At 37.4% G+C, this 24,784-nt stretch overlaps 1 protein-coding gene across 1 annotated transcript in view; it reads right to left on the bottom strand.

The window, feature by feature from the left end:
- Positions 1-24,784, bottom strand: part of MAN1A1 (mannosidase alpha class 1A member 1) — a gene marked incomplete at its 5' end in the record, with an annotated part of 146,252 nt that overhangs the window by 27,702 nt on the left and 93,766 nt on the right. The window contains one exon of the mRNA XM_080616416.1: positions 184-307. Coding sequence (XP_080472542.1) covers positions 184-307 — 124 coding nt within the window. The remainder of the gene's footprint in view (positions 1-183; positions 308-24,784) is intronic.

Genomic DNA, 24,784 nt, shown 5'->3' with positions numbered 1-24,784 from the left:
TATACAAGAATACGCATCACAATGATTTTGGAACAGGTTTTTGATACAAAACCACACCAAGATGATCAGGGAAAATGTGACAGATGCTTACAGCTGAGGAAAATCCAGGTCTCTTCCCAGAGATATTAGTCTCCCAACGTGTGATTTATCTTTTATAACATGATTTTGACTGAATTGTCTAACCTTTTCAGCAAAGACAGGGTTTCCAGACAGGTGGCTCAAGTGTACGAACTCCAGATGCAAAGTCCCAAATTCTGCCAAAATGCTGCTGCCGCCAGAGGCCCATGGCCAATTTCGACCAATTCCACTAAGATGGGGGAAAGAGAAATACAGAAAATAAGCATGAGCATCTATAAGACAATGCTAATAAAATATAATGGGTAGGAGATATACTGTTACCGAGATAAGGTAATTGATGTAAAATGTACTTAATATCTGTGTAAGAAACCATACTTCAGCGGCCTTCCATGACTTCACCACAGGACCTTGAATCACTTTGCTCCAGTTTTGCTTAGGCTTATAAAATTGCTTCAACAAGCCAGTCTTTTAGCCCATGAATAGCTCCATTGCACACGCCATTGTACCAGTGTTTCACAATATCATGTTTAAAGACATTACAAAAACCATAGAGTATAAGAAAACATTCTCACATTTCACTCGTCTTCCCTGTATGTAGCACAACACTCCTCAACTCTAACTCTTCTTTCTACAGTGGAATTATTTATTAATTTCAAATACTGCATACATACAGCACAAGCTTTAAGTTAAAAGTACTACATGCAGTATATTCTTCTTCATACCTGAGAATTTAATAGAGAGGATATGTAGGCGCTGTCTGTCAAGGCACTCTTACCAGGTTGAGTAACTTCAGTTTTAATTAAGACCTAAAGACACTTCATGGCAAAATTAATCTCAGGTTTTGTGCTGAGAGTAGAGAATAGCATATTTATTGCTATATCCTCACTAGAAACTAATGCTGCTTCAGATTCAGCATGAAAAGTCTGCTAAAGTTTCATTACAAAAAAGTGGGGCTTTTTTCCCTTGAAAAATCCAGCAGCAATATCCAGAAACCCTCCTGAAATTAGAGAAAAGCTAACTAAATTTCTGGAGCATCTAGGTGAATAATGACATATTAGAACAGCATATTATTAGCATGAATGTTGGATACAAATACACTTATTAGGTAGTGGAATGTCTTCCTTATTTTCAAGTTGTAAGCAGCATTAAAGCACACACATATATACATATTGTAAAAACCTAATTTTACTCTCACACATAAGCAGCCACTAAGTCATCAATTAGTACTTGTACAGCCATGAAAATTGGGTATTCTTCCTGAGTTAAAATGTGACTCTTATTATGAAAAAACAAAATGAAGCAAAACCCCAAGAAATCCCATCTTTAGTTCATCATGATGGAAATCCTCAGTTGTACTCAGCTTTCTTCTTCAAAAGTTCAAGTATTTATAACTGAAGTTTGACTAATATAATGAAAGACTCCATTAAATTAATTCCCCACTAGCTATATTAACACAACATTTTGAGATCTCTGCCACACACATGAAATACAAGCAAGTCATTAAACTTTAAAAGCTGGGTAAAGGCTACAAATAAAGAGCATGTTTGTATTCTACTTAAATGTCAAGACTCTAAACTGTGTAACACCTTTGACTGCCTGGCCTTGAGCTGATGGCACTGTTGGAACTCACTAAAGTGCCACCAAAAATAAAGCCAGAATATTATCTACTGATAATATGATATATTGTCCCTTTTTTGAAGTTCCATAGTATCTACCAAACACTCCCCACAGGTATGCTGTAAATTTTCCCAGATCACAAAGCACTGAAGTTACTAATATATCTGAGTGCTGAGTGAAGGGAGAACTCGGCAGAGCAAAAGGCAAGAGATCAGATGAGGGTCCCCTGGCTGACCATAAGGGTGCAAGAGGCTGGGACACATGGATGTCCGCTGATGTAAATGATTACCCAAAATTCCAAAGGAGAAAAATGCTTCTAATCTTCATAGCTGCAGACAAAATCAATGAAATTAGGGTACTGCAAAGGCGCACGCAATCCAACTTTGTTATGGTATTTGTATGACAGAAACAGAACACAAGTTTTACGGGATCTGAATATCCCATTATAAGAACAATCTTACAAAGAGAGTGCTTTTTACATTTGATGAAAACAAAAGTGAAGAGAAACCCCCCCCCGGCTTACAAGCTCTCCATACTTCTATCTACTGTGGGTCAGAATTTCCCAAAGGGTGACATAAAAGCATCAGATATTACAGAAAATAGATCAAGGTGAATACTGCAGGCAACATGTCTGGAAACCCCTCATCTACAGACTGAAGAGGTTACACCTATAGACTGGTTATCACCCAAGAACAGGCACAACTTCTGGGACACATTTGCTCAAGTTCTGCCAAACTCCTGACTACTAGATGAAAATATTATAGCTTGCTTCCAAATCACCCAGATTATGATATAATTATATGATATAATTATTTGATATAAGAAATGCTAGTGCCTGGAAAATATAGAGTTAGAGTACTCTTTAGCTTAACTTAAGTTGTAGAAAGAAAACAATGTTTATGTTATAAGTCTGTGGAATTTAGGGGCCCCACTAAACGTGAGTTAATTGTTTCACACTAGTCTTCTAAAGTATAACATTTCACACCATCCTTCTACTTATCAGTTAGTTCAAAGACAGAGCCTCCCAAACATCTGCTAGCTTGGGATACTCCTTGCCTGCCCATCCTGCAATAAGTTTTGCAGGAAGGTCACCCTGTTCTAAATCTTTGCTAGTTAACAGAAGAATTACAGATATGGTTGGTTCCAGCTAACTGTGTGACTACTGGGGCATTCAACTGTGCCAAAGGTGAAAAGTTTAAGAAGAGGAAGACTTGTTTACTTCATCTTGAAGACCCCTACTCACAAGAGGAAGACTCATTTACTTCATCCTGAGACCCTCACCCATGACCATGGGGGGGGGGGGGCACTGCGCATGCGCAAAGGACCTTTTAGCTCATTATAATACAAAGCGGGGATAGATCATGAATATGTATAGGTGTGTAACTTTGGAGGATAAATGTAGACGGGAAATGACACTGAGGTGTGCATACTTTGGAGAAGTTATCCCCATGCACCTCAGCGCTGAATAAAATATATATATATATATAGCATACCTACTTTACAACTTTAACGAGTTGTAGAGTCAAACCGCGTATCAATTACAGTAAACGATAAAAGACACTACTGGTAAATAAAGTTTGCCAGGAAAAAAAAAAAAAAGGAAATATTTTAAGGTTTTGAAAAGTTACCATGTTATGGTGCAGCTGGCAAAAGCCCACTTTTTCTCTTATTATTTCTCAGTAAATCTCAAAGTGGAAAAATTGAGCTGTTTCTGCATCAAGGCATCAACTGGACTTGGCAGAAAACATAATAAAGTCCCTGCTTGCACTCCACCACAATGTCTGCTGATCTCAACGCAACCTGTCAGAACATTTTGATGTACTTCATTGTTAACTAGAAAAATTTCCAAGCATGGCTACTGAGAGGTTTTCTGCAAGCAGCAGTGTGTTTTTACCATGAGTGGAAGTTTCTTCTTGCTGAAGATGGTTTGAAAAATATAAACTTGAATTCTTTACTCTTAATGCTAGAAAAGTAGAAAGAAACATCTATGTGGCATCTATGTATTATTTAATGTAGCTTTTATTGTTTTCAGTTGGGACAGCTAGTTAAAAAAAAAATGGCATCAACATATTTCTGAAATATCTGCAAAATAATGAGGATATCTGTTGGTTTAGTCCCAGATGGTCAATCTAAGTCAAAACTGATAAGTTCATTTCAACAAGTGGTAGAACACATGAATTGTGATTCAGTGCCTTAATTATTTTTCATGCAACCTTCAGCTGTGGATATCTGATAGTCTCTCACATATTTCATCTTTGGGAGAAATAAGTTAATAAGTTATGCTAACTTGAGCAGCCACAGTATTCCTTCTGGTTCCATTTAACTCTGTCCTTAAAAGCGATAACCCAGTGTGTACAGCTATGCAGACAGCCAGCTCCTGAAGAGACATTACTAGAGTTTGGGAGATACTCAACAAAGTTCTCAGCATACAGCATGAGAAAGATTTCATATTTTCTGATCCTTTTTGACCAAGGAAAGTAGACTGGCTTTTGTCTTGGCTTTAAAAAAAATGGAAACTGAAAAGGGTGTTCTTTTTCCACTCCATCCCCAAAAAAATTTTCCTAAATATTGTATACTTTTAAACGGAACAGACCTTAAGCAAGAGAGAACCTGAACAGATGAAGGGATATGGTGAAATGGAAAAAGACTTCTGTGTCAAGGATTATAAATAAGCACATGTATAAATGACATGAGATGCCTTAGAAAACTTAGAAAACATGCAATAAATAAGTGTAATAGCTCAGTAAATCTTAACCAGGCATAGTAAAATTCTGATTTCTACCCATGCATGAGACAATACATCTAGTGCTTCCATCTCAGACATGTTTTCAATCTCTTCATCAATATTATTATCAGGGTGACCAAAAAATTCTCCAAAGTTAAAAAAGTCAATGCTGGGTACCTCTTTATTCTTAGCCACAAAGCCAATGTGGGACCCTATTCACTGTTCAGTTACAAAGTTATGGGCTGTGTTCCTCAAGTCTTGAGATGCAAGCCTGGGGCTCTGGTGAAAGGTTTTATTTCTGCTCTAAGTTTTAGCAAAACTATTTATAACACTGCAAGTTCCTGCAGTTTTTCTTCCAAGGGTGCCCACTACTCAGGTGAAGAAACTACAGCAGCAGTCTGAACAAAGAACAACCAGGGATTTTCAAAAGATGGCTTATGGCTCTCTGAGCTGCACCAACCTTACGTGCTGTTCACTCATCCCAAACAAAGTAAAATCTGTAAAGCATTGAAAACTTTTTGCAGCTTATTTTCACTCAATTATTCTTCTAAAATGGTTTAATGCCCCAAAGGCCTTGCAAGCTGACAAATGAACTCTTCAGAAAGAGACAGATACATACCACCACTTTGTAGAGGACAGCAAAGCAGGCCTAAGTATGACAAACATCCTTTCTATTAGCTGCATTTCTCTAACTTGTTTTCTTTTTGCAATTTAATTTGTCATATTTTTCAATTTTACTATGTTGATACTCACTGCAACCTGTACAAAGTGTCAGTCATGTACTGACATTAGAGTCAGAACCAGAACTCCTTCTATAACCTTCAGGAAGGAAGGAGAAGCCACATCACATAAACTTGTTTGACGTTCCTAACCAGTACTAAATTAATTTCAGTTTACAGGGCACTATTTTAATGTATCTAAAATCACTGTATCTAAAATCATATGGTTTATACTTCTTAAATCACATTAATTTTAGAACCTATTTCTATATTATTATAACTAGTGTTATAAGTAGTATCACGTAATTAAGTGAAATTTGAAGTAAGGATCTGGATCAGAAAAACACATAAAAGCAGGACCATCACTATTTTATGATATTTCCCATTTATTTTATAGGCTTTGTTACTGAATACTGAGTGACACAGAATCTGAAATACAGTGTTTGCAATTACATTGTCATTCATTCTCAGGAAATATGAGCCTGACTGACTTCAGCTGTTGGTAACTCAACTCAGTATTTTTCCAGTAGACCACTGTTGCTCCTTCTGTACATAGGAACAGAAAGTATGAGATCAGTATCTGTTCTATAATGTATGGAAAGTCCCAGGAGAGGGAACCACAGAGGAAATATAAGTATTTAAAGGTTGGGGGGGTTGTTTGTGGGGTTTTTTAATTACTGAAATTCAGAGTCACAGCATTTATGAGATTTAAAAAAAAAATAAAAATTACATAATGTCCCCAATATATATAAAAAAGCAGCCAGTTTTCATCTGAAAGGAACAGCGAATCCTATGGGAAACTGTACAGATACTTCAAAGGGTCAAAACACTTACCAAATCAAAATTCTTGCCATCAGTGAGCAGACCTATTTCAGCCTCTGCAGACAGTTTGTCTGTTATCCCTCAACCTTTCCTGAAGGTTGCCAGGACAACTCCACAAGCTGGAGGCAAAGCAAGACTTCAGAATTTAAAATTTAATGCAAAATCTAATAGTCAGCATCCTCTTGCAGACTTAGCCAGTGAAAAAGGAAAAAGGCCAGAATAAAAGGTATTCAGCAGCAACAATGTGAAGTGTTCAAGAGCTGCTGTTGTGAAATTTTTTGGAATTAAATATTAAAATAACTCCCCATATCCCCTTTGGACTTTACTAACGCTGATCTTTCTTGCAAAAAGTTGCTGTGATGGTGGGTGAAAATGATGGGGAAATGCAAGCACAGTGCTACTCCAGCAAGGATATTCACAGAAATGAATCTCTTCAGCACTCCCCTCATAATCAGCACAAGATATTTATAACAAAAAGTAGGACTGGAGATAAACAATTTCTAATGCTATATTTCTAATTCATCAATTCTAAAATCAGCCTTCTCCTAGCTCACAATTTATTTCCAATGGTCTTTGGTTGTCCTAGCCACATCTGCATGACATTTCTACAAAATATTGCAAGATAAATTTTGACTGATTAAACTACAAAAATAAATACCTAAAACCTTCCTGCAATACTGTGACATGAAAATGGTACCTCAAAGTCCATGAATCTCCAATACCTAGCCAGGCAAAGTGTTGTGGTTTAAGCCCAGCTGAACCTAGGACACAAAACCATACAGACGGTGCCACATATTGTGAATTAGTAAAATAAACAAGTTAACAGAATGCATTATATAAAACATTTCTCTCATAGATGTAATACATTTCAAATGATTATTATTTTCTCTGCCATATTTCAGTCCAGTGGGAAAATATCCCCAAGGGCACATTCCATTTTGGCAGAATTGGTTATTATTTCTATGGATGACTTTTTGTTTTTCTAAATAAATGTCTTCCTCTTACAAAAAGCCAGTGTAACTACCTAATGGCCAGTCACTGCATTTGTAATAAACACTTATACATTGTAAAAGCCTTCAGCCTATTTGTTTTCTGCCACTACTAGTATTTCATCATAATATTTTTATTTAATTAAGTCAACTGAGTCTCCTTAGAACAAATGAAGAGAGGTCAGTAAAGGGCCAGGTTTTCATTTACATACTCAATATCTACTTATCACTTTAAACAAAATAGATTTAAAATATTAAGTTGTTAAAGAGAAATAGATGGCATAAAATATGTCAAAATGCTAAATAAAACTTAATTGCTTTCAGCATTTCCTAGGCAAATGAATGAACTCAAATCCAAAAATTAGTATGTTCTAAATATACTTTGTGACACACAGTCCAACACAAAATTAAGGAAATAATGGGAAAACCAGTTAATGGATACTGTGATTCCCCAGCTAAGGGAGTCTCTATGGCAGCCAAAAGGATGATACTCAGAGGTTATTTTCATAGAATATCTAATATTTCATGCATTATTTAGGGTTGCCACATCTGAAAACGCTTTCATAAGAATAATTTTTTTATATTACTCTGAAAGGAATCATTTCTCAATGTGTCACAAAAAGAATGAAAAGATGAAAAGCAGCTTCTTCTCTTCCCAGAAACCAATACTGGTCATTTGACACACATCCCTTGCTAACAACTTGCTAAAAGAGAAGCTAAATCCAATACCATAGTCCAAACTGGGAAAGTTAAAGGGTGATCTGCTGTTGATACAATTCAGACGAGCTTGCCTTCAAACTTGTGTTCTGTATCTTTTTCCTTTTAGTATTGCAGCTAACAATGCTAATTAACTACGTTTATGTATAAAGAAGGTGTGAAGAAGAATGAAATTGTTTTATTAGAGGTCCACACTTTTTAAAACAAACAAACAGACAAATAACCAACCATGGAACACACAAGCATCACTTGTTATGGTTTCAACTGCAGTATTTGATAAATTACATGATCAAATGATAGATTTTTTTTAATTTCCTTCACTCCCTGCCCACAAGACGGGACCTTGGTGCAGGGGCCTGCCTTCACAAGTGCCGAAATTGATGATGTATTTGTTAACACTTCAAAGATATTCAACATGGTTTTGCTTTTCCGTACCAGAAAAACCAAACCATCCATACCTGTGTTTGACTGAAGAAAGATAGGAACACAGAAACCCCACATTTGAGTGCAGCACTGGCACTCAATTTTTCATGCAAATCTAGTGGTGGGAGCTGCCAGGGCAGCACCTCGTGGGCAAAGTCATGGGAAACACACATCAGGGCTAGCACAGTAGCTGTGTATTTCTAGCCCCAGTAGTACGTGTGAAACACCTTCCTGTCCAACTTGCAATAAATGACAATTAACTTTTTGAGGGTCTATGTGGTTCTTGTCTCCCCACAGACAGCACCAGCCAAGGCAGACAGACAACTGCTGGAGCTCTGACTTTTCCACAGTATCCCTTTTTCTGAGAAAGGAAAATGATTATAATCCAGTTAAGCACCTCTCTCACAGTGTCTCAACAGCTGGAGACAGCAGAAAAAGAAACTTAAAAGCTAGCTAGCCTATGTGGTAGCTTTTGATGTCTGTTTTACTCCTCTTTGTTAGGAGAATTGTTTCAGCAAATCCTAAGAGCTGGTTAGTTTTTCAGCTGTGACAATGAACATGTAGCTATTGCCCTTGCCTGATCATTGTCCAGCTGGCAGCTTCCTACTCAGCTGAGTTGCCCTCTCTGAAGACTGTGTGAGACCTCACTTGGAGTATTGTGTGCAGTTCTGGTGCCCTCAACATAAAAAGGACATGGAACTGTTGGAACAAGTCCAGAGAAGAGCCATGAGGATGATCAGGGGACTGGAGCACCTCCCGTATGAAGATAGGCTGAGAAAGTTGGGGCTGTTCAGCCTGGAGAAGAGAAGGCTGTGTGGAGACCTCATAGCAGCCTTCCAGTATCTGAAGGGGGCCTACAAGGGTGCTGGGGAGGGACTCTTCATCAGGGACTGTAGTGACAGGACAAGGGGTAATGGGTTAAAACTTAAACAGGGGAAGTTTAGATTGGATCTAAGGAAGAAATTCTTTACTGTGAGGGTGGTGAGGCACTGGAATGGGTTGCCCAGGGAAGTTGTGAATGCTCCATCCCTGGCAGTGTTCAAGGCCGGGTTGGACAGAGCCTTGGGTGGCATGGTTTAGTGTGAGGTGTCCCTGCCCATGGCAGGGGGGTTGGAACTAGATGATCTTAAGGTCCTTTCCAACCCTAACTATTGATTCTATGATTCTATGCTCAACAACCATAGAATGCTATCAAGTGGACTGATGTTCCTCAAGGCAACCATCCAACAAGCAATTTCTCTTGAAACTGGACAGAACAGCAACAGAGGCTGAAGAGCACTGTTACTGTAAATGCAAGTAGTGAGCAGAAGGTGCACAAGCTACGAAGTTGCCAGTATCATCCGGTGCTGTGGCATCTCCCAGGACAGGTCCCCATCTCCCAGAAGGATCAAGTTGTGGTGGAGGAGCTGTTGGAGAAGTGTGCGTATAAACACCTAGGGGAGGCAAGAGCAGTTCTGTCTGCTCCATGTCCAAGTCATAGTTCATGAAACCCCACTAAGAACTCTCAGCTCGGTAAAAAAAAGACACTGCTCAGTGCTACCATTAAAATTGCTGTCAACAGGACCAGCCCCTCTGTGGTGAAAGGTCAGAATAATGATGGCTCCTGGGGGGAAGTGACTGGACACTGAAGTGAATGGAAACAGCAGCAGAGGGAGCAGGAGGAGCCAAGATGCAGGTGGAGACCAAAATGCCTGAGAGAACCAAGATGAAGAGGAGACAATGTCATCTGCCTCTGGAGAGCAGCAGAGAATAAGGAAAGGCCAGTGAAATTGCCCGTGGGAAGATCATACTTTACTGTATGCATTGAAGTCTGACAATTGCTGAGAATAAAAATAAAAACCTCCTCCATGGGCTCCAAAAGTCACCAGACAGCCCCGTATACTTCTTTCTTGATCTGATACATGGGTTTTGAACATCTGGATCTAGCGATACTGTGTCCACTGGTGCTTAAAATAATCAGACTATCAGTAAGAAAAGATACCAGTCTATTCAGACTATTGGGCTGCTCTGTTTATGTCAAATTCCTGTAGCATTTCTCTGTGGAAAAAGACTGAATTTCTTTAGGACTTCACTGGCAGGGTTTGTACAATCCTTTCCTTATGGCTGCCTGCCCTGTGACACTTCTCATGTTACTGGTGTTCTAAAGGGGCATCAAAGCTTGTGCAACTGGCACCCTGCAGCAAAACAACAGAGCAGTAAGTTCACACGTATGCTCACACATGGAGGAGTGCAAGAAAGGGAGAGACAATTAGTAGCCAAGCAGTACATGATTTGAAATGTCACTATGAGACATGTCAAGTGTTTAAAGGCAATTTTCACTGTCACTATCTAACACTGTACTTGTTACCATAATCATTTTTGATGAAAGTTATCTTGGGCACACCACAGACCTACATATCTCCCACAACACACTAATGAATAAACTAAACAATTCATGTTTCCTATTACTTTAGCACTAAAGGTTTAATTAATCAGTTCCATGGGCTAAAAAAGCAACAGGGAATACAACACAACAGAGCTAAGGCTAGAGATAATAAGTACCAGCACAGACTACTTTTAATCAGGTCCCTGAAGAAAAGTGAAAATAACAGGAAATGAAAAGTCATGAATGGAAGTCTACAGTTCTGCCATCCATGCGATAATAAGTTAGACAGTGTAAAAGAAGAAGGTATTAGAAAAAAAAAACCCTATTAAGCAGCTGGTACAATTCAGTGTTGGTGACAGTGTAAAAAAATCCCCAAATCAAATCCAACCAAAAAACAAGTGTCTTCACCTCCAAAAAAACACCCCAAACAACCCCAAAGCAAGAAAAAACTCCAAAACCTCCTGATTCTGAGAAGCCAGTGGAAAACATCTCATTTGCAGATTCACTGGCAAGAAAAATAATTAAGAATCTTGGAACAGTCCATGAGAAGCACTATTTATGTATGTTCTCTTACTTTCTGCCATGCCTTTTAATAGAATCATAGGATAGTTAGAGTTGGAAAGGATCATCAAGTTCTAACCCCCCTGCCATGGGCAGGGACACCTCACACTAAACCATGCCACCCAAGGCTCTGTCCAACCCGGCCTTGAACACTGCCAGGGATGGAGCATTCACAGCTTCCTTGGGCAACCCATTCCAGTGCCTCACCACCCTCACAGTAAAGAATTTCTTCCTTAGATCCAATCTAAACTTCCCCTGTTTAAGTTTGAACCCGTTACCCCTTGTTCTATCACTACAGCTCCTAATGAAGAGTCCCTCCCCTGCATCATTACCTTTCAGATACTGGAAGGCTGCTATGAGGTCTCCACACAGCCTTCTCTTCTCCAGGCAAACTTTAAGTCTAAAGCTTTTTTCAGAACTTTACATTTCACACTAAATGAGTGCTTGCTGCCTTAAACCACCACAGCCATGGCAAACAGCACTCTTGCTCCACTTTGCTCAGTACTTTTCCAACACTGAACTTTCAGGGTTTAAGTTTTTTTCTGCTGAAGATTTTACTATAAATCCTGCCTCCACCCTGATTCATTTGTTCACTTCTGACTTCAGTGAGTTTCCATTCCACACCAGAATTCCTTTACTAATAACGGTTTGCAGGTAGGTGACCAGGTAACATAGAAACAGTGTGAACAATTGGTGCTAGAACCCAGAAGGTCCCCATTTCTTTTATCTTCAATGTGTTTGTTGTTTCTTTTTTCTTTTGCTGTTGCTCTTTCTTTCTGGCCCCACAAATCCCCTCTTACTCTCCCAGTCAACTTCTGTGTTACCAGATATTATTCCCTCCACTGCCAGTCACTTGAGATTTTTAAGTTGTCTCTACACAGCCTCAAGTGGAAAGCAGCAGAATGCATTTCTGTGATGGAGATCCTGCAACAGTGGTCTCCTCCAGCTCAAGTTAAGGACCTCACAACCCAATCAAGAATATTAGTATACTGAACTGAAGTGAAAGCAGTGGCTTCTCTATCAAAAGAGCAGGAGTCACTTTTCCAAGAAAAGCCATACTGATCTGGACAGGACAAAATCCAACTATGTGGTCTATTCAGTCTGATGAAGACTTTTCAGAGAAGGTAAAGTTTCAAAACATCAAAGCAATGGATAGCAAGTGACAGGCTATATGAATAGCAAGTGACAGGCTATACGAAACTTCCCAGCCACTAATTGCTACTTTCTTGCTTCTCAGAAGTTATTTTATAATACCCTAGATCATCCTAATCTCAATCTTGGTCATTTAAATACATCTGTATCACTCTTGTTTATCCAGATCATATTTATTCCTTATCATAGAATCATAGAACAGTTAGGGTTGGAAAGGACCGTTAAGATCATCTAGTTCCAACCCCCCTGCCATGGTAACTTTCAAAAAGTATTTTTAATCTTTCACTTTTCTGAACTTAATTTGCTTTCATTAGCTTCTCATGTAAAGAAAATATCCAAGTGGATTCACAGTCATTTAACTGAAAAAATCTTTCAAAGCATTTAGTCACATTTATCGTGCTTGATATTACATGCGGTACCATTAAATGTTTGAAGTGAGAATCAAAATCGTTACACTAACTGCATGGCTCCGTTATTAAAAGTAATTGGCTGACAAGTTGCAAAAGTCTGCTTTAAGCAGTTTTGCAGCTACCACTCATTGCAAGGAGCCTACACCAAAGACTTTCTGGCTGACAGTCAATTATTTCTCCTTCTAATACAGCTGTTGGATCAAAAGGGGTTTCAGGTACTGGACAGCTTGTCACAAGACTGACTGGCAACTGCGAAGCTCATCTGATATAACATTAACTTACAAATACCATAAACTACACTTGCATATGCATTTACAGGTACATGTGTCAATCTAAATATGTACAATGCAGAGACACTGCTGTTGTTGAGAGAGGCCTCTCTCTTCAGTATCTGCTTTCACAGATGCTCTGACAGCTGTATAAAATGCTATTGAAATGGCATTCTGGTTCACAGAAAGGGACAGCTTTTTCAGACAAAAAAAATCCTGAAGCAGTCTTTTTCAGACTAGTGTTGCTAAAGACATAATCTGTTTTGACAAATGCTTTAAGAAAAGTATAAATGTCCCCTTTTTTCCAGCCTGCTTCAATCTTCTCCTTCCTCTTTACCTGCACATTGTTGTGTCATATAAATCCATTTGTTCTGGGATCAGATAAACATTTGTTTTTCACAGTGCCAGTCACTAAGGGCTTGATCCTTACTTACAGCCAACAGAAAAACTCCTGGTGGCTTCAACAGTCACTGATGAAGCATTAAAATCTGGTAACTGTCTTTAAAATTTCTACAGAGATGACAGGTTAATATGAATGCAGGGAATCCATATCCAGCCTGACTGAAACACCATCATCACTGTACAAATCTTTTCCATTAATACTATCAAGATTTGGGAACTGAGAACTGGTACTCTTTCTAGAAATTAGCCATACAATGTTAAGAAAAAGACTGTTCTGGTTTCTTTTCCCAGCGTATTTGCTTATGTAGAGTTTTATCTTTCAGTGTCCTTTAACTATGTGAAAGTTAAGATTAAAGTCAATTATTTTAAAGGAAAGAAGTACTTATTTACACGCAGTTTACAGATTCCTTTTCCCCAGCTTCATACATTTATAGAAGATATATATTAAGCAGCATAATCCAGTCAATTTAACAGTAAAGAGCTATCCCTAGTTTTCTCAAATGACATGAGTTTCAGGCGTATCACTAGGGTAGTAGAAGATATCCATGCTATTTATCAGTTTCTGATTGTGATTCTTATGCTTGTGCTCCAAATATAATGCAGTATGGTTTAATAAACATGAAATGTGATTTTGTTGATCATATATTTATAGATTTATCAAGTCTCTCTCTTTTGGTGTCATCAACGAAAATCAACCAATGGCTAAGATATAACAAAATTCATTAACTAATGTATAATTAAATAAGAATATTTCCTACTGTATAGCAGGCAGATAGAAAAACAAACCAGCAACCACATAGTGTAACACACGCCTGGCTTTCATCTGGGGAAAATATCCCCATTACACTTTTCGTGCAGTAGAGTCTCTATTATCAGTTATTCAGCTGTATTCCACCAAACCCAGAACTTCACCTTTAATCTACTTATTATTACTTCAAGCAGCAAATACTTTTACACAGCTGCTGCTCATCTTATAGATGAGTGATTTTCAAGAAACCAATGATGCTGACAATCTCAGATGGTAAGGCACAGCACAATACACCTTAATTCTCAGATATGCACTAAAAACTATGATCCAGGATAATCTGATTATCCAACACAGAGATGAAGAATTTAAAAAAAGGAGAAATATTACCCTGAAAACTCAGCAAAGTTAGATTAGGCAAGACTTGTATTTTTAAAGAAAAAGTAATTTTGTTCCATAATCTTTTCTTTTTTGCAGTAATCTGTGTTTTAAATTACGATACAATGATATTTTAAGGTAGTTAATATCCTCAAGAAGGGAGTTTTCCATCCAATTGCATAATAATTCAATAGAGTTGAAAAAGGCTGAAAGACCTACACTACCTTGGCAGAACAAAAAAATGATAAGTACCAAACATTTCTTCTAAAACTATTTCTTAAAAAAACCAATCAGAATCCATGCATTAATACTCATGACCACACTTCAGATAGTCCTTGGAGGATTTTGCAGACCAGATTACCAGATGATAAAGGCGCAGGCATCAAGTAGTCAAATAAGATTTTCTGAACAGTAGTGGGATTTTAATCAATACAATGAAAATAAGATAATAAAGGATGAAGTGAAATCAGCATGAAAAGATTACTATTTAAAATGATAGAACAATCAAAGCCTCAGAAATCCCCCCCCCACTTCTGGAATACTGCTGGAGACAGTACGTGTACTTTTTCCTCCTGCACCAGCACACACTGTTTCATCAACCACGTTGAAAAAGCTTCTGCATATTTAACAATGTACACAGGGAAAGTAACTTGCTATTTTTCTTTTTTAAATTATCAATGAGAACAACAATGCTGCAGTTTTATAAAGCATTTAAGAAAATGAGGCTTCTGTCCCAGTTTTGGCAAAATATTTAGCAAGAGTTTTTAAATGTCATTTGTAATCTCTCATTGCTTTTAATTGTTTTAGTGCCCAAATCTGAACTTTAAGCTTTTTTTTTTCTTTTCTTTTTTGTATTTCTAACAGTAGACTGGAATAGTTTAGCATGGAGTATTTTGCAAGGATCATTATACAAGAAGCTCCATAAATGAAGCCCTTGTCAGTAATGGAGTACCTTCTGGATAGATATGGCATATTGGTTAGTCTTTTTGACACTTTAGAAAGATAACATCAGTCAAAATAAGTGTTTTTGTTAAGGTGTATATTTGTCTTTTGGGTACCAGAAAGACTTTCAACTCAAAAGCCATCAGAATAAACTATTTGTAGGCCTCTTATGAGTAACTTAAAAAAATGTCTACTTATCAAAATTATTTATGTATTGACTTTTATTATATTACAAATTAAGGAGTATGAAAGCTTTGACACAAGTCAAAATTATCAAAGTAACACAAAAGTGGAGATGGCTTCCCTTTCTCACTCCCATCTCGTTCAGCCAGGCAGATTTTCAAAGGGTGTGTCTTCAAGGCTCAGCAGCCTGAGTCCAAACTGTCTTTGATGTGTGGGTGAGTGCAGGGATGGAATGTAAATGCCAGGCTTCCTCCTCCTCCCTAACAGGCGAGCATGAAGAACAACCTCTGCTAAGCTGCTATCTCTGCAGACAGCAACAGGTCTTTTTCTAATCCTCTGAAACACCCAAGACATGTTTTGTCAATACATAGCTGATTAACCACAAACCAATCTGGCTTACACACAAAACCCTATACAATTACAAAGGATTTTAAAAAGAAAAGAGGAAAAAATAAACTGCTTGTTTACTTCAAAGAGGCTCAAGAGATACTGAAACATCAAGTCTCCCATGTCAGAGGACCAAGTAGAGATAGGTACAGAATAACTCAAAAATTACATAACTCAAAAATTACATACACCATGGTGATGCCATGGTTTTGTGCAGTGTTGATATCTTTTTGTTGTGCTTGACTGAGAGGAAAGAAACATAAATGATGCTGAGTGTATACCTGAGCTGCTCTGAGAAGCCAAGTATTTTGCTGACTCAGAAAATGTTTATGGAAAAGAGGTCTGGAGAATTAATGAAGCTACTATCCAGGCTTACAATTTACTACAGAAGCATCACAAAAAGCTGAGAGAAGCAGGGGTGGGGAAAATGGATTTAGAAATGAATTGTTTGGTGGAAATGCAAACAAGGCATCTCACAGGGTGTATGATCTGGCTTAAATGTGAACTGAAGAATGAGGATGCTGAATGGTGTGATGCTGGATGCTGAAAGGCTTTCCTTGACCTGCATCCAATACTGGGCATCAGCTTTATTTCAAGAAAGGCAGGGACAAATTTTAGAAAGTTCAGAGAACAGTAACAAGAATTATCACCAACCCAGACAGCACTGCCCCAGGGATGAGGGGAGAAAGTGATCTTGTTAACAGATAATAGATTAGACATGGCAATGGCCTTCTTTCAACATGTAAAAGGGGATAAATCTTCCACCAAAATAGCGACATATTTAGCTTCCAGGACAGACATCAGAGAAAATAACACCCACCCCAAAAAATTCTGACAATAGTGAAGACACAGAAGAACTGGAATCAGCTTCCTTGGAAAAGCACGGAATCTCCGTTTTGCAGGTGTTGAAGAAATAGCTAGACAAACATCCATCTGGGATAACTAGGCGCAGCTTTAGCATTCAGTACTGGATACCTGACTTCTGCCTTATTTTCTGTGATTATTTAATTTCTGAAACCTCCTAAAAAAATCTGATAAATAAATATAAAGCTAAATTATACTTTCTTCATGACTTAAGCTAGTTTACGGCATCCCATCTGTGTGCATTATAAGAGGAGGAGAGAAGGAAGTAAAACCCATAAAGAGCCCATTTCTAACTTTTAAGGTATGCCTTATCAAAGCATCTGTGGTAAGTCATTCAGTAGAAACAGCGTATCATGCAAAAATTGGACAGTTTAGACTTAATTAAATGGAGAAAAAGGAGGCAAGTTTGAAACATTGTCAGAAGTTTGGTTACTCAGAAGTAGGCTTGTGAACTTGTACTGCTCACAAAAACCTTGGATGCTAGTAAACCTTTACTATAACACTGGCTGAATAATAGAAAGGCAGATTTAAGCCTTCGAAGGCAGGTGCAAAAGCTATTAGCTTTTAAAAAATGCTTACTACACCGTACTTAAGCAAAACTCAATTGATTTACAAAATGAATTGTGGGTAGAAGACAGAGAAAAGTGTTTCTTTATGGCCTCAGTAGAATATCATGACATCATGTGAAACCACATTGCTGAAAGACTGCGCATTCTAATGTCTGTTAGAAAACATTAATTTGAAAAGAATTAAAATGATACTTTTTTTAAAGCTTCAATAGCTTTCATTATCTAGAAGGTATGCTGTATGACATGGAATGGACAGGCTGAAAGGTCAACCGGAAAGACTGTCAGATTTGCTGTACCAACCACAATTTGCTAGGATATATTTAAAACACACAAGCCTCACCTAGGCCAAGTATTGAATCAAGACATTTACATTAATGGGCCTTTGACAGACTAACAAACAATTTTTTTATACTATGCAGAAACCACACAATATGAGCACCATTACAAGATATATAGCATATGGATACCATTAAAGCTCGATTACAATGAATACTTGCTCATTTATTTCTCCAAGCACTACTGCAAGGAATGTAGCAGCAGTTTCACAGATGTCAGCTGGAAATAGTAGCCTTTCATTTAATTTGCTGAAAGATTGTTCCCTCCTATTAACTTCCTCGTAAAGATGTGTCAGTGTTGTAACAATAAAAATGTCATTTTAACCTGAAGTTTAAACCGATGAAGGCAAATTTCTGGAACAAACTGCTTAGCTGGCTCACTAGTCTCTCTGTTTTCTTCTCAATAGCTCTCAAACTGCCCCACCATACTCTCATTTTGTGTTTACCCTCAGCTAAAGCAACATCCATGCGTCTATGGCATTTACCGCTGGGATTTTCTTCGTGCTTGTTGGCGGGCAGCAGATTATTTAATATAGAGCAAACCAACTATTTTGATAAGTCTTTAAAAATTATGTTCAGTTATACCATATTGCCCGGTTTAAGCCCCGCCAGTAACTCAGAACCATGCAGCCACTCACTCGCTCCTGGAGGGATGGGGAGGAGAATCGAAAGAATGTAACAGCTCCCATGGGTTGAGATAAGAAGAGTCCAGTAACTAAGGTATAACACAAACCACTACTGCTACCACCAATAATAACAATGATAAGGGAAATAACAAGGGAAAACAATACAACTAATCACCACCCGCCAACCGATATCCAGCCTGATCCGAGCAGTGATCTAGCCCTTCCGGGTAACCGCCCCCAGTTCTACATCCCTGGGCATGACGTGCTGTGGTATAGAACACCTCTTTGGTTAGTTTGGGTCAGGTGTCCTGTCTCTGCTTCCTCCCAGCTTCCCCTCCTCCCTGGGACAGCATGAAGCTCAAAAAGTCCTTGGTCAGAGTAAATATTACTTAGCAACAACTAAGCTAGGTCTAGGCAGTTAGTATGCCTAGTTAGTTATGGTGTACTACAGTGAGCAAGGTATGCTCATCAAAAAGCAGTAAACATAAGGTCACTTACTTTTTAATGTGAGATTAGGGCAAGAACACCATGTATTTTTGGTGTTGTCTAGGTGCATCCACCTAGGTCAACACTTAGAAGCTGAGTGCACATCAGCTCACTGGACTTAGAAGTCAGGTTGCCTGTTTTCTGCAACATAAAGACATGCTTGTGAGCTCCTACTCTTCTCTGCCCTTATACAAGTCAGCCTATAATGAGTAAAAAGGTAAATCAGAGCAGAACATGATCATGGAAGTATTGCTTGTTGAGTCATTCATTTTTAAGGTTGACTACCCAGGCATTAGCTCTCCACTACAGTAATTCCAAACTATATGGCAATTTTTGGAAAAGAAAAACATAGCAGAGAGTCAGCCTACACAGCATCCAATAATCACCCTAACACTGTCAGGCTCCAATACCAAGAGGCACACTCACTTGAAATGCTCACCCAGCCATAACATTGATATGATAATGCCATACAGATAGTTTGAACGTTTACAGGATTTTTAACAACAACTCATTGCAAAATCCAGAACAATCTTAGCAGATACAGGTTCTCTGGTAATTCTTATTTCTCCTGGTGGAAGAATTCAGCATCTTCTTTTACAGTTGTTTTTTTTTTCAATATGAGTATCACGCGGCCATCAAAGCAGAAACCCAAAGTTATGACAGAGGATCAGCTTTCAAGGTTATATGTGCATGCAACTGAGCAGCAATTGGGAGATTAAAAACAGAAATTTAAAACTTTTTCTTTACATTAAAAAACGTTACAAGCCAAACTATCTATCAAACCTTTTAATACAGAAAAAACCAGAAATATCTACAAAACACCTTGAGGCATTTATATATACATGATTGGATTTGCTTTTGGAGGATCTCTTGGACTTCACTAGCCACATCAGTTCTGGAACCATCCATTTTGTCAGCACAGCTGAATGAATTACAACACTGGATATCACTTAGGGTTATATTTTTTCCTATGTATCTACAACCTAATTCTGTAAGGTGTACTCTTTGTCAGTCATAATATGTGGTAGCACGTAAAAGCACACAACAAAAGTATAGCTGATCTAACTAAAAGTTACAGTGTGATCAAACTGATTCACAGTACTGGAGTGCCTAATCCACCACAGAATGACTTCAAAGAATACATAAGACACTTCAAAACATCTCTTTCTCCAAGTAGCTGCATGTCATGTAACTATTCCTATTTTGCCATGTGCAAACTGAGCTTTATCACTGTGAATGCTCATGAAAATTTTGTAACACTGGTAAATGCAAAGAAAACACTTAGCAAATGTGAAAATAAAACAATCAAAAAATCTTAAGGCACTAGCAAAATGGTTTGAAGCAAACAAAAATAATGACATTATGAATTGTTAATAACCATGTATCTAAACAGAAAGGGAAAAAACACCAAATTTGCTATATTCATTATTAATTTGATTGCTCCAAAATGTTCAATATGACTAATGCAATAAACTGCATTGCTGCCCATTATTTATTTTGAAATACAAGCTAATTTATTAAATGATTTTTTTTTTTTAATATGGAGAACAGCACTCAATATTTCAGGATCCTAAAATCACTAATATTATGCTGGCTGTGGAACACGAATCAGGAGAACGCATAAGATGGCGAACACCAGCATTCAGCATTCCCAATCATCAACGTCAACCAACAAACCTCAGAGAGTTTTCAATTTCCATGTTTTTGATTATTTTTTTTTGTTTCTGTTTTTTTATTTGTTGGTTTTGTGTGTGCAGCCAGGGGCTATGCATAAAGCAAACCCAATATGAGATCTGTCTGAAGCTTACTCTCTACCACTAAAGCAACAGAATTTACAAAATTCCAAGGCTGTAAGTACTAGGCAAGATTTTTGTGCCACAAAACAACCAAAAAGACAGATTCATGGGGCTGAAACCTCCTGGCTTTTGTTTTCCAGCAACACCTTCTCTAATGTATTCCTAAAAAACACTTCGACAACAACAAAACCCTAAAACAAGACAAGCAAACTCCCCAAAAGTCTTTTGTAAACAAGGCAGATTTTTAAACCATCTCTTCACTGACAGTGTAAGGATACTGAATAGTTTTGGATAGTTTTCAGAGTCTGATCTAATATAGGTGGTTTGCACTTTTTACCATTCAATTGTTAAAAATAATAACAAAGATCAACCTTATGACAACATTACAATGCCTTGCTCATGAATGTATTGTAGGAGATCACATTTGATAGTAGCAAAACCAGTCAAGACCACATGAGAGCATTTTCTCTTACCAAATCCACTGCTAGGATCTTAGTTCTAATTTTTGTTCAGCAACATTTGATTTCCTAATAGACGAGAGGCACTGAGCATGAGGTCATCCACAATAACCTTCATGCCTCATAAGTAATGTAAGGAGGTCACAAACACTCCCCACTCAAGTCACCTTGTTGTGCTAATTCAATACACCTAGGTAATTTCTATTTTCCCTTTGTGTTTCTGAAAAACATGGATAGGTTATGAAAAATGCAAACTAATATGACCATTACTGCAATTGCATTGGATACGTTTATTAATCACAATTAAGTCAATAAGAGTTTTAGTAACACCATTATATTACTTGATTAGTTTTGAAAGTGATTATCCTAAGAACTCTATTTAATTGGAAGCATCTCAATTTACAAGGTACATTAAATTCTCAGTAGCATTTTAAGATTATTCAACATATGCAGGTCAATTACCAGTAATCACTGTTTCATAAACTGCTTCATAAGAAACTCCAGTACAACACTGGAAAAGAATAAAAGAGGGTTCTAAGAAATACAACTGGAATTCAGCCCTAAAAGATAAAAGAGAACCTCAGTTCAAGTTATTATAGTAAAAGGTCATATCTAACAGCTAAATTGCTAAAGCCATTCTGAAATGGAAAAGATTATAAAAATTTGAGCAAAGATTAAAAAAACAGTTCCCTACCTTAACACAGGTGATGATAATTTGTCAGGACTGCCAAATTTCTGAATTGCACTAACTGCACTCATGCCCAGCTGCACATTAATTACCAGATTAGAAAGTTATAATTAATTTTCTTAATATCACTACACTGCTTTTCTTCCTTGAGTTAATAAAAACAGATTGCAATCAATCTTTGTTAATTCATGCTGCAGAACAGAACTGCCGTAGCTATTTCCATATGCGAAAAGCACTGCATGCGTAGCTCTTGGTGTAATACCCTGCCTAGAATCTGTGTCTTCTGACATTTTAATGAAGTGTTGTAATAAGGCAAATAAACTATAAATTATAATTTGACTTAATATAGTTAGTAGAATAACTACAAAGTCTTAAAAATTAATTTTTAAAGAAACTTCTTAATGACAAAATTGCAAAATTGGATAGTATTTCAACATATTTTCAACTAGAAAAGAAGTTTTACTTGTGGTTGCATTGTTGAAAGACTTAATTTCTGAGACATGTTAAATTTCTTAATCATAGAATCATAGAATAGTTAGGGTTGGAAAGGACCTTAAGATCATCTAGTTCCAAACCCCCTGCCATGGGCAGGGACACCCCACACTAAACCATGCCACCCAAGGCTCTGTCCAACCTGGCCTTGAACACTGCCAGGGATGGAGCATTCACAACTTCCCTGGGCAACCCATTCCAGTGCCTCACCAAACCAGCTGACTTTGTCATTAAAAAACATTAAAGGTGCTCCATAACTGTCTGGCCTCTGCAGAGCACAAGTTGCAAGAAGTGTTAAGAACTAGTAAAGGAAACCAACTTCATAGAAATACAGAGTAAAGTTCATCAGAATTCTGATCAAGAATCTTCAGTTATAAATACTGCAGAGATAATTACTGCAGCACTCCAGTAGCATACATTTTCCCATGTCCATATCTGTATTAGCATCAAAAGGCATTTTTATAAGACAGAAAGGATTATTCAAGGATTCTCATGTGAGAAAAGGAGAAGCAGGTAAAATCAATATGCCTTTTTTCATTTATGCCTGAAAGTTGTTTTATTTTTGCAGCCTCACTGCTGCTTAAAAATTATTTATTTTCTCTGCTTGCTTCCCCTTCTTCATAAAAGGTGAGAGCAGAAATATGAAAACTATGCATCATGGCTTTCAAAGAGCAGCAACCTATTTTATCCTGATCTAGCACAAGTCTTCCACAATAGGTCAGCTGAGGTGTCAGAAAGGGAAGACTGAATATCCAGCGTTAAATGACTAAATGAAAGCTGAAATTGTTTTGAGTTTGTTGCTTCTTTTTTTTTTTTTTACCACTTCTCGAGTCTTCCAGGGGGTGGTAAAACCCAAGTAATTCTGTATTCAAGAGAAAGAGGAGTTAAGAAAAAGGATTTTTAAAGAATATATGGACTTCAGCAGCAAAGTCAAGCACAACCTTTTTGTTATTTATCCCTTCTCAGCAGCCCAATTTGCCCTATACTAATACATGTTATACATCTAAATGTTATAAATGTCTACATATATAAAAAAATCTATAAATGTGTATAGATACACCCCCCCCCCCCAAATGTATACCAAAATATGCCTACAAATAGTATGATTGTCACACCTCCCAGAATATTCGAGTACTTAATATTCAAGACCTTAAGGAAAATGTGCTACATGATAATACATTAGGAGGAGTAGGATTTATGGATCAACTCTTCCATAAAGCATCTTACCTTAAGGTAGCAACTTTAGCATATGCTCTGTTTTGGGTACCGCAGAGACAAGAGAAGCAGATCAACTAGACAACCTCAAAGTCATGGGGGAGCATGGAGGGAAGAAGGGAAGGGCTGAAAAACAGTCAGCCCAGAAGTCTCAGAAGACACATGCAGGACAATACCCAATACATCTCCCAAACATTAGTTTTCATAAGCTATGAAACTGTAACATCTGAAAAAAAGGCTGAGAGAAGTAACTCGTAGATCTGAAAAACACGATGCACCCATGATTCAGATTCCTCTTATGCAAGATGTGGGGGTAAGGGCAGAATCACAGTTCAGTAAAAAAACTTTAATTAGAGCTGAAAATTATCACTGAAATGCTTCTCATCCAAAATAAAAATGGATTAGAAGAGTGCAGCAAGCATGAAAGAGGAGTACCAAGGTTAGAAAATACATAAATTAGAGCAGGATCAAAAAAGGATTACGATAGCTCTTCATTTACAGGAAACATAAAACCAAAAGGCACTGGATGATCTCAGATGCTTGTCATAAAAACTTGCAACTTAGATTAAGGATTCAAATAAGGTCTGAAGGCTGAAGAGACACTACGAGAAACAGTATAGCTGTTTTCTGACCAAAACTTGTACCATTACATTGACTAACAGTGAGATAACTGAAACTAACAAGTACAGCACTACATCTGTCTGTATTTAATGCTGAAATTATTGTTTAAAAACAAGGATGTGTTCAGTATTCAGCTGCGTGCATAAAGCTGGTCATAAACCTGACAAAATCCAACTAATGCTCAGCAATTATGCGAGTAAGATTCCTGAAAAGATCATGTTAAGATTCCTGAAAACTCCTCAAATCCCACCAAATGCTAAATGTACTTGAACAATTAACAAATATTAAACTTTAGTTTCTGTTAAAATCTAAAGCTAAAAATCAATCTGTATGAAAATTCTTGTTATTCTGATATTACGGACTGATATCTAGAGAAAAAAAGGTATTTTATGCTGCTTTGTTATTTTAAGTTCACTCTAAAAGATAAAATGAAAAACTGCACTGAAAGAGTGCCTGATGTATCAATGAAAATGGATATGCCATGAATTTCTGAAGAGCAAAAGATGTCATGGCAGTTATGACTAGTCAACTTAAAATTAAAAATGCTTATACAAATGGCATAGAAAACATCTGTCAGCATTGGTATAATGAAAATGAAAACCACAAAATTCAAGTTTCACAGTATTAATAGGATTATGAAATACTATAAAGAGAAGTTTAAAATTCAGGTAAGTGAAATAGTTGTTTGTGTTATACATGATGCATCGGAACTGCACCAGTTGCAGGTAGGGCTTCTAACTGTAAAGTATA

Source organism: Psittacula echo (genome assembly GCF_963264785.1).
Source record: "Psittacula echo genome assembly, chromosome: 4".
Lineage (NCBI taxonomy): Eukaryota > Metazoa > Chordata > Aves > Psittaciformes > Psittacidae > Psittacula > Psittacula echo.
Note: the sequence above shows the minus strand (reverse complement) of the source record. Positions and strands in the feature narration are given on the sequence as shown.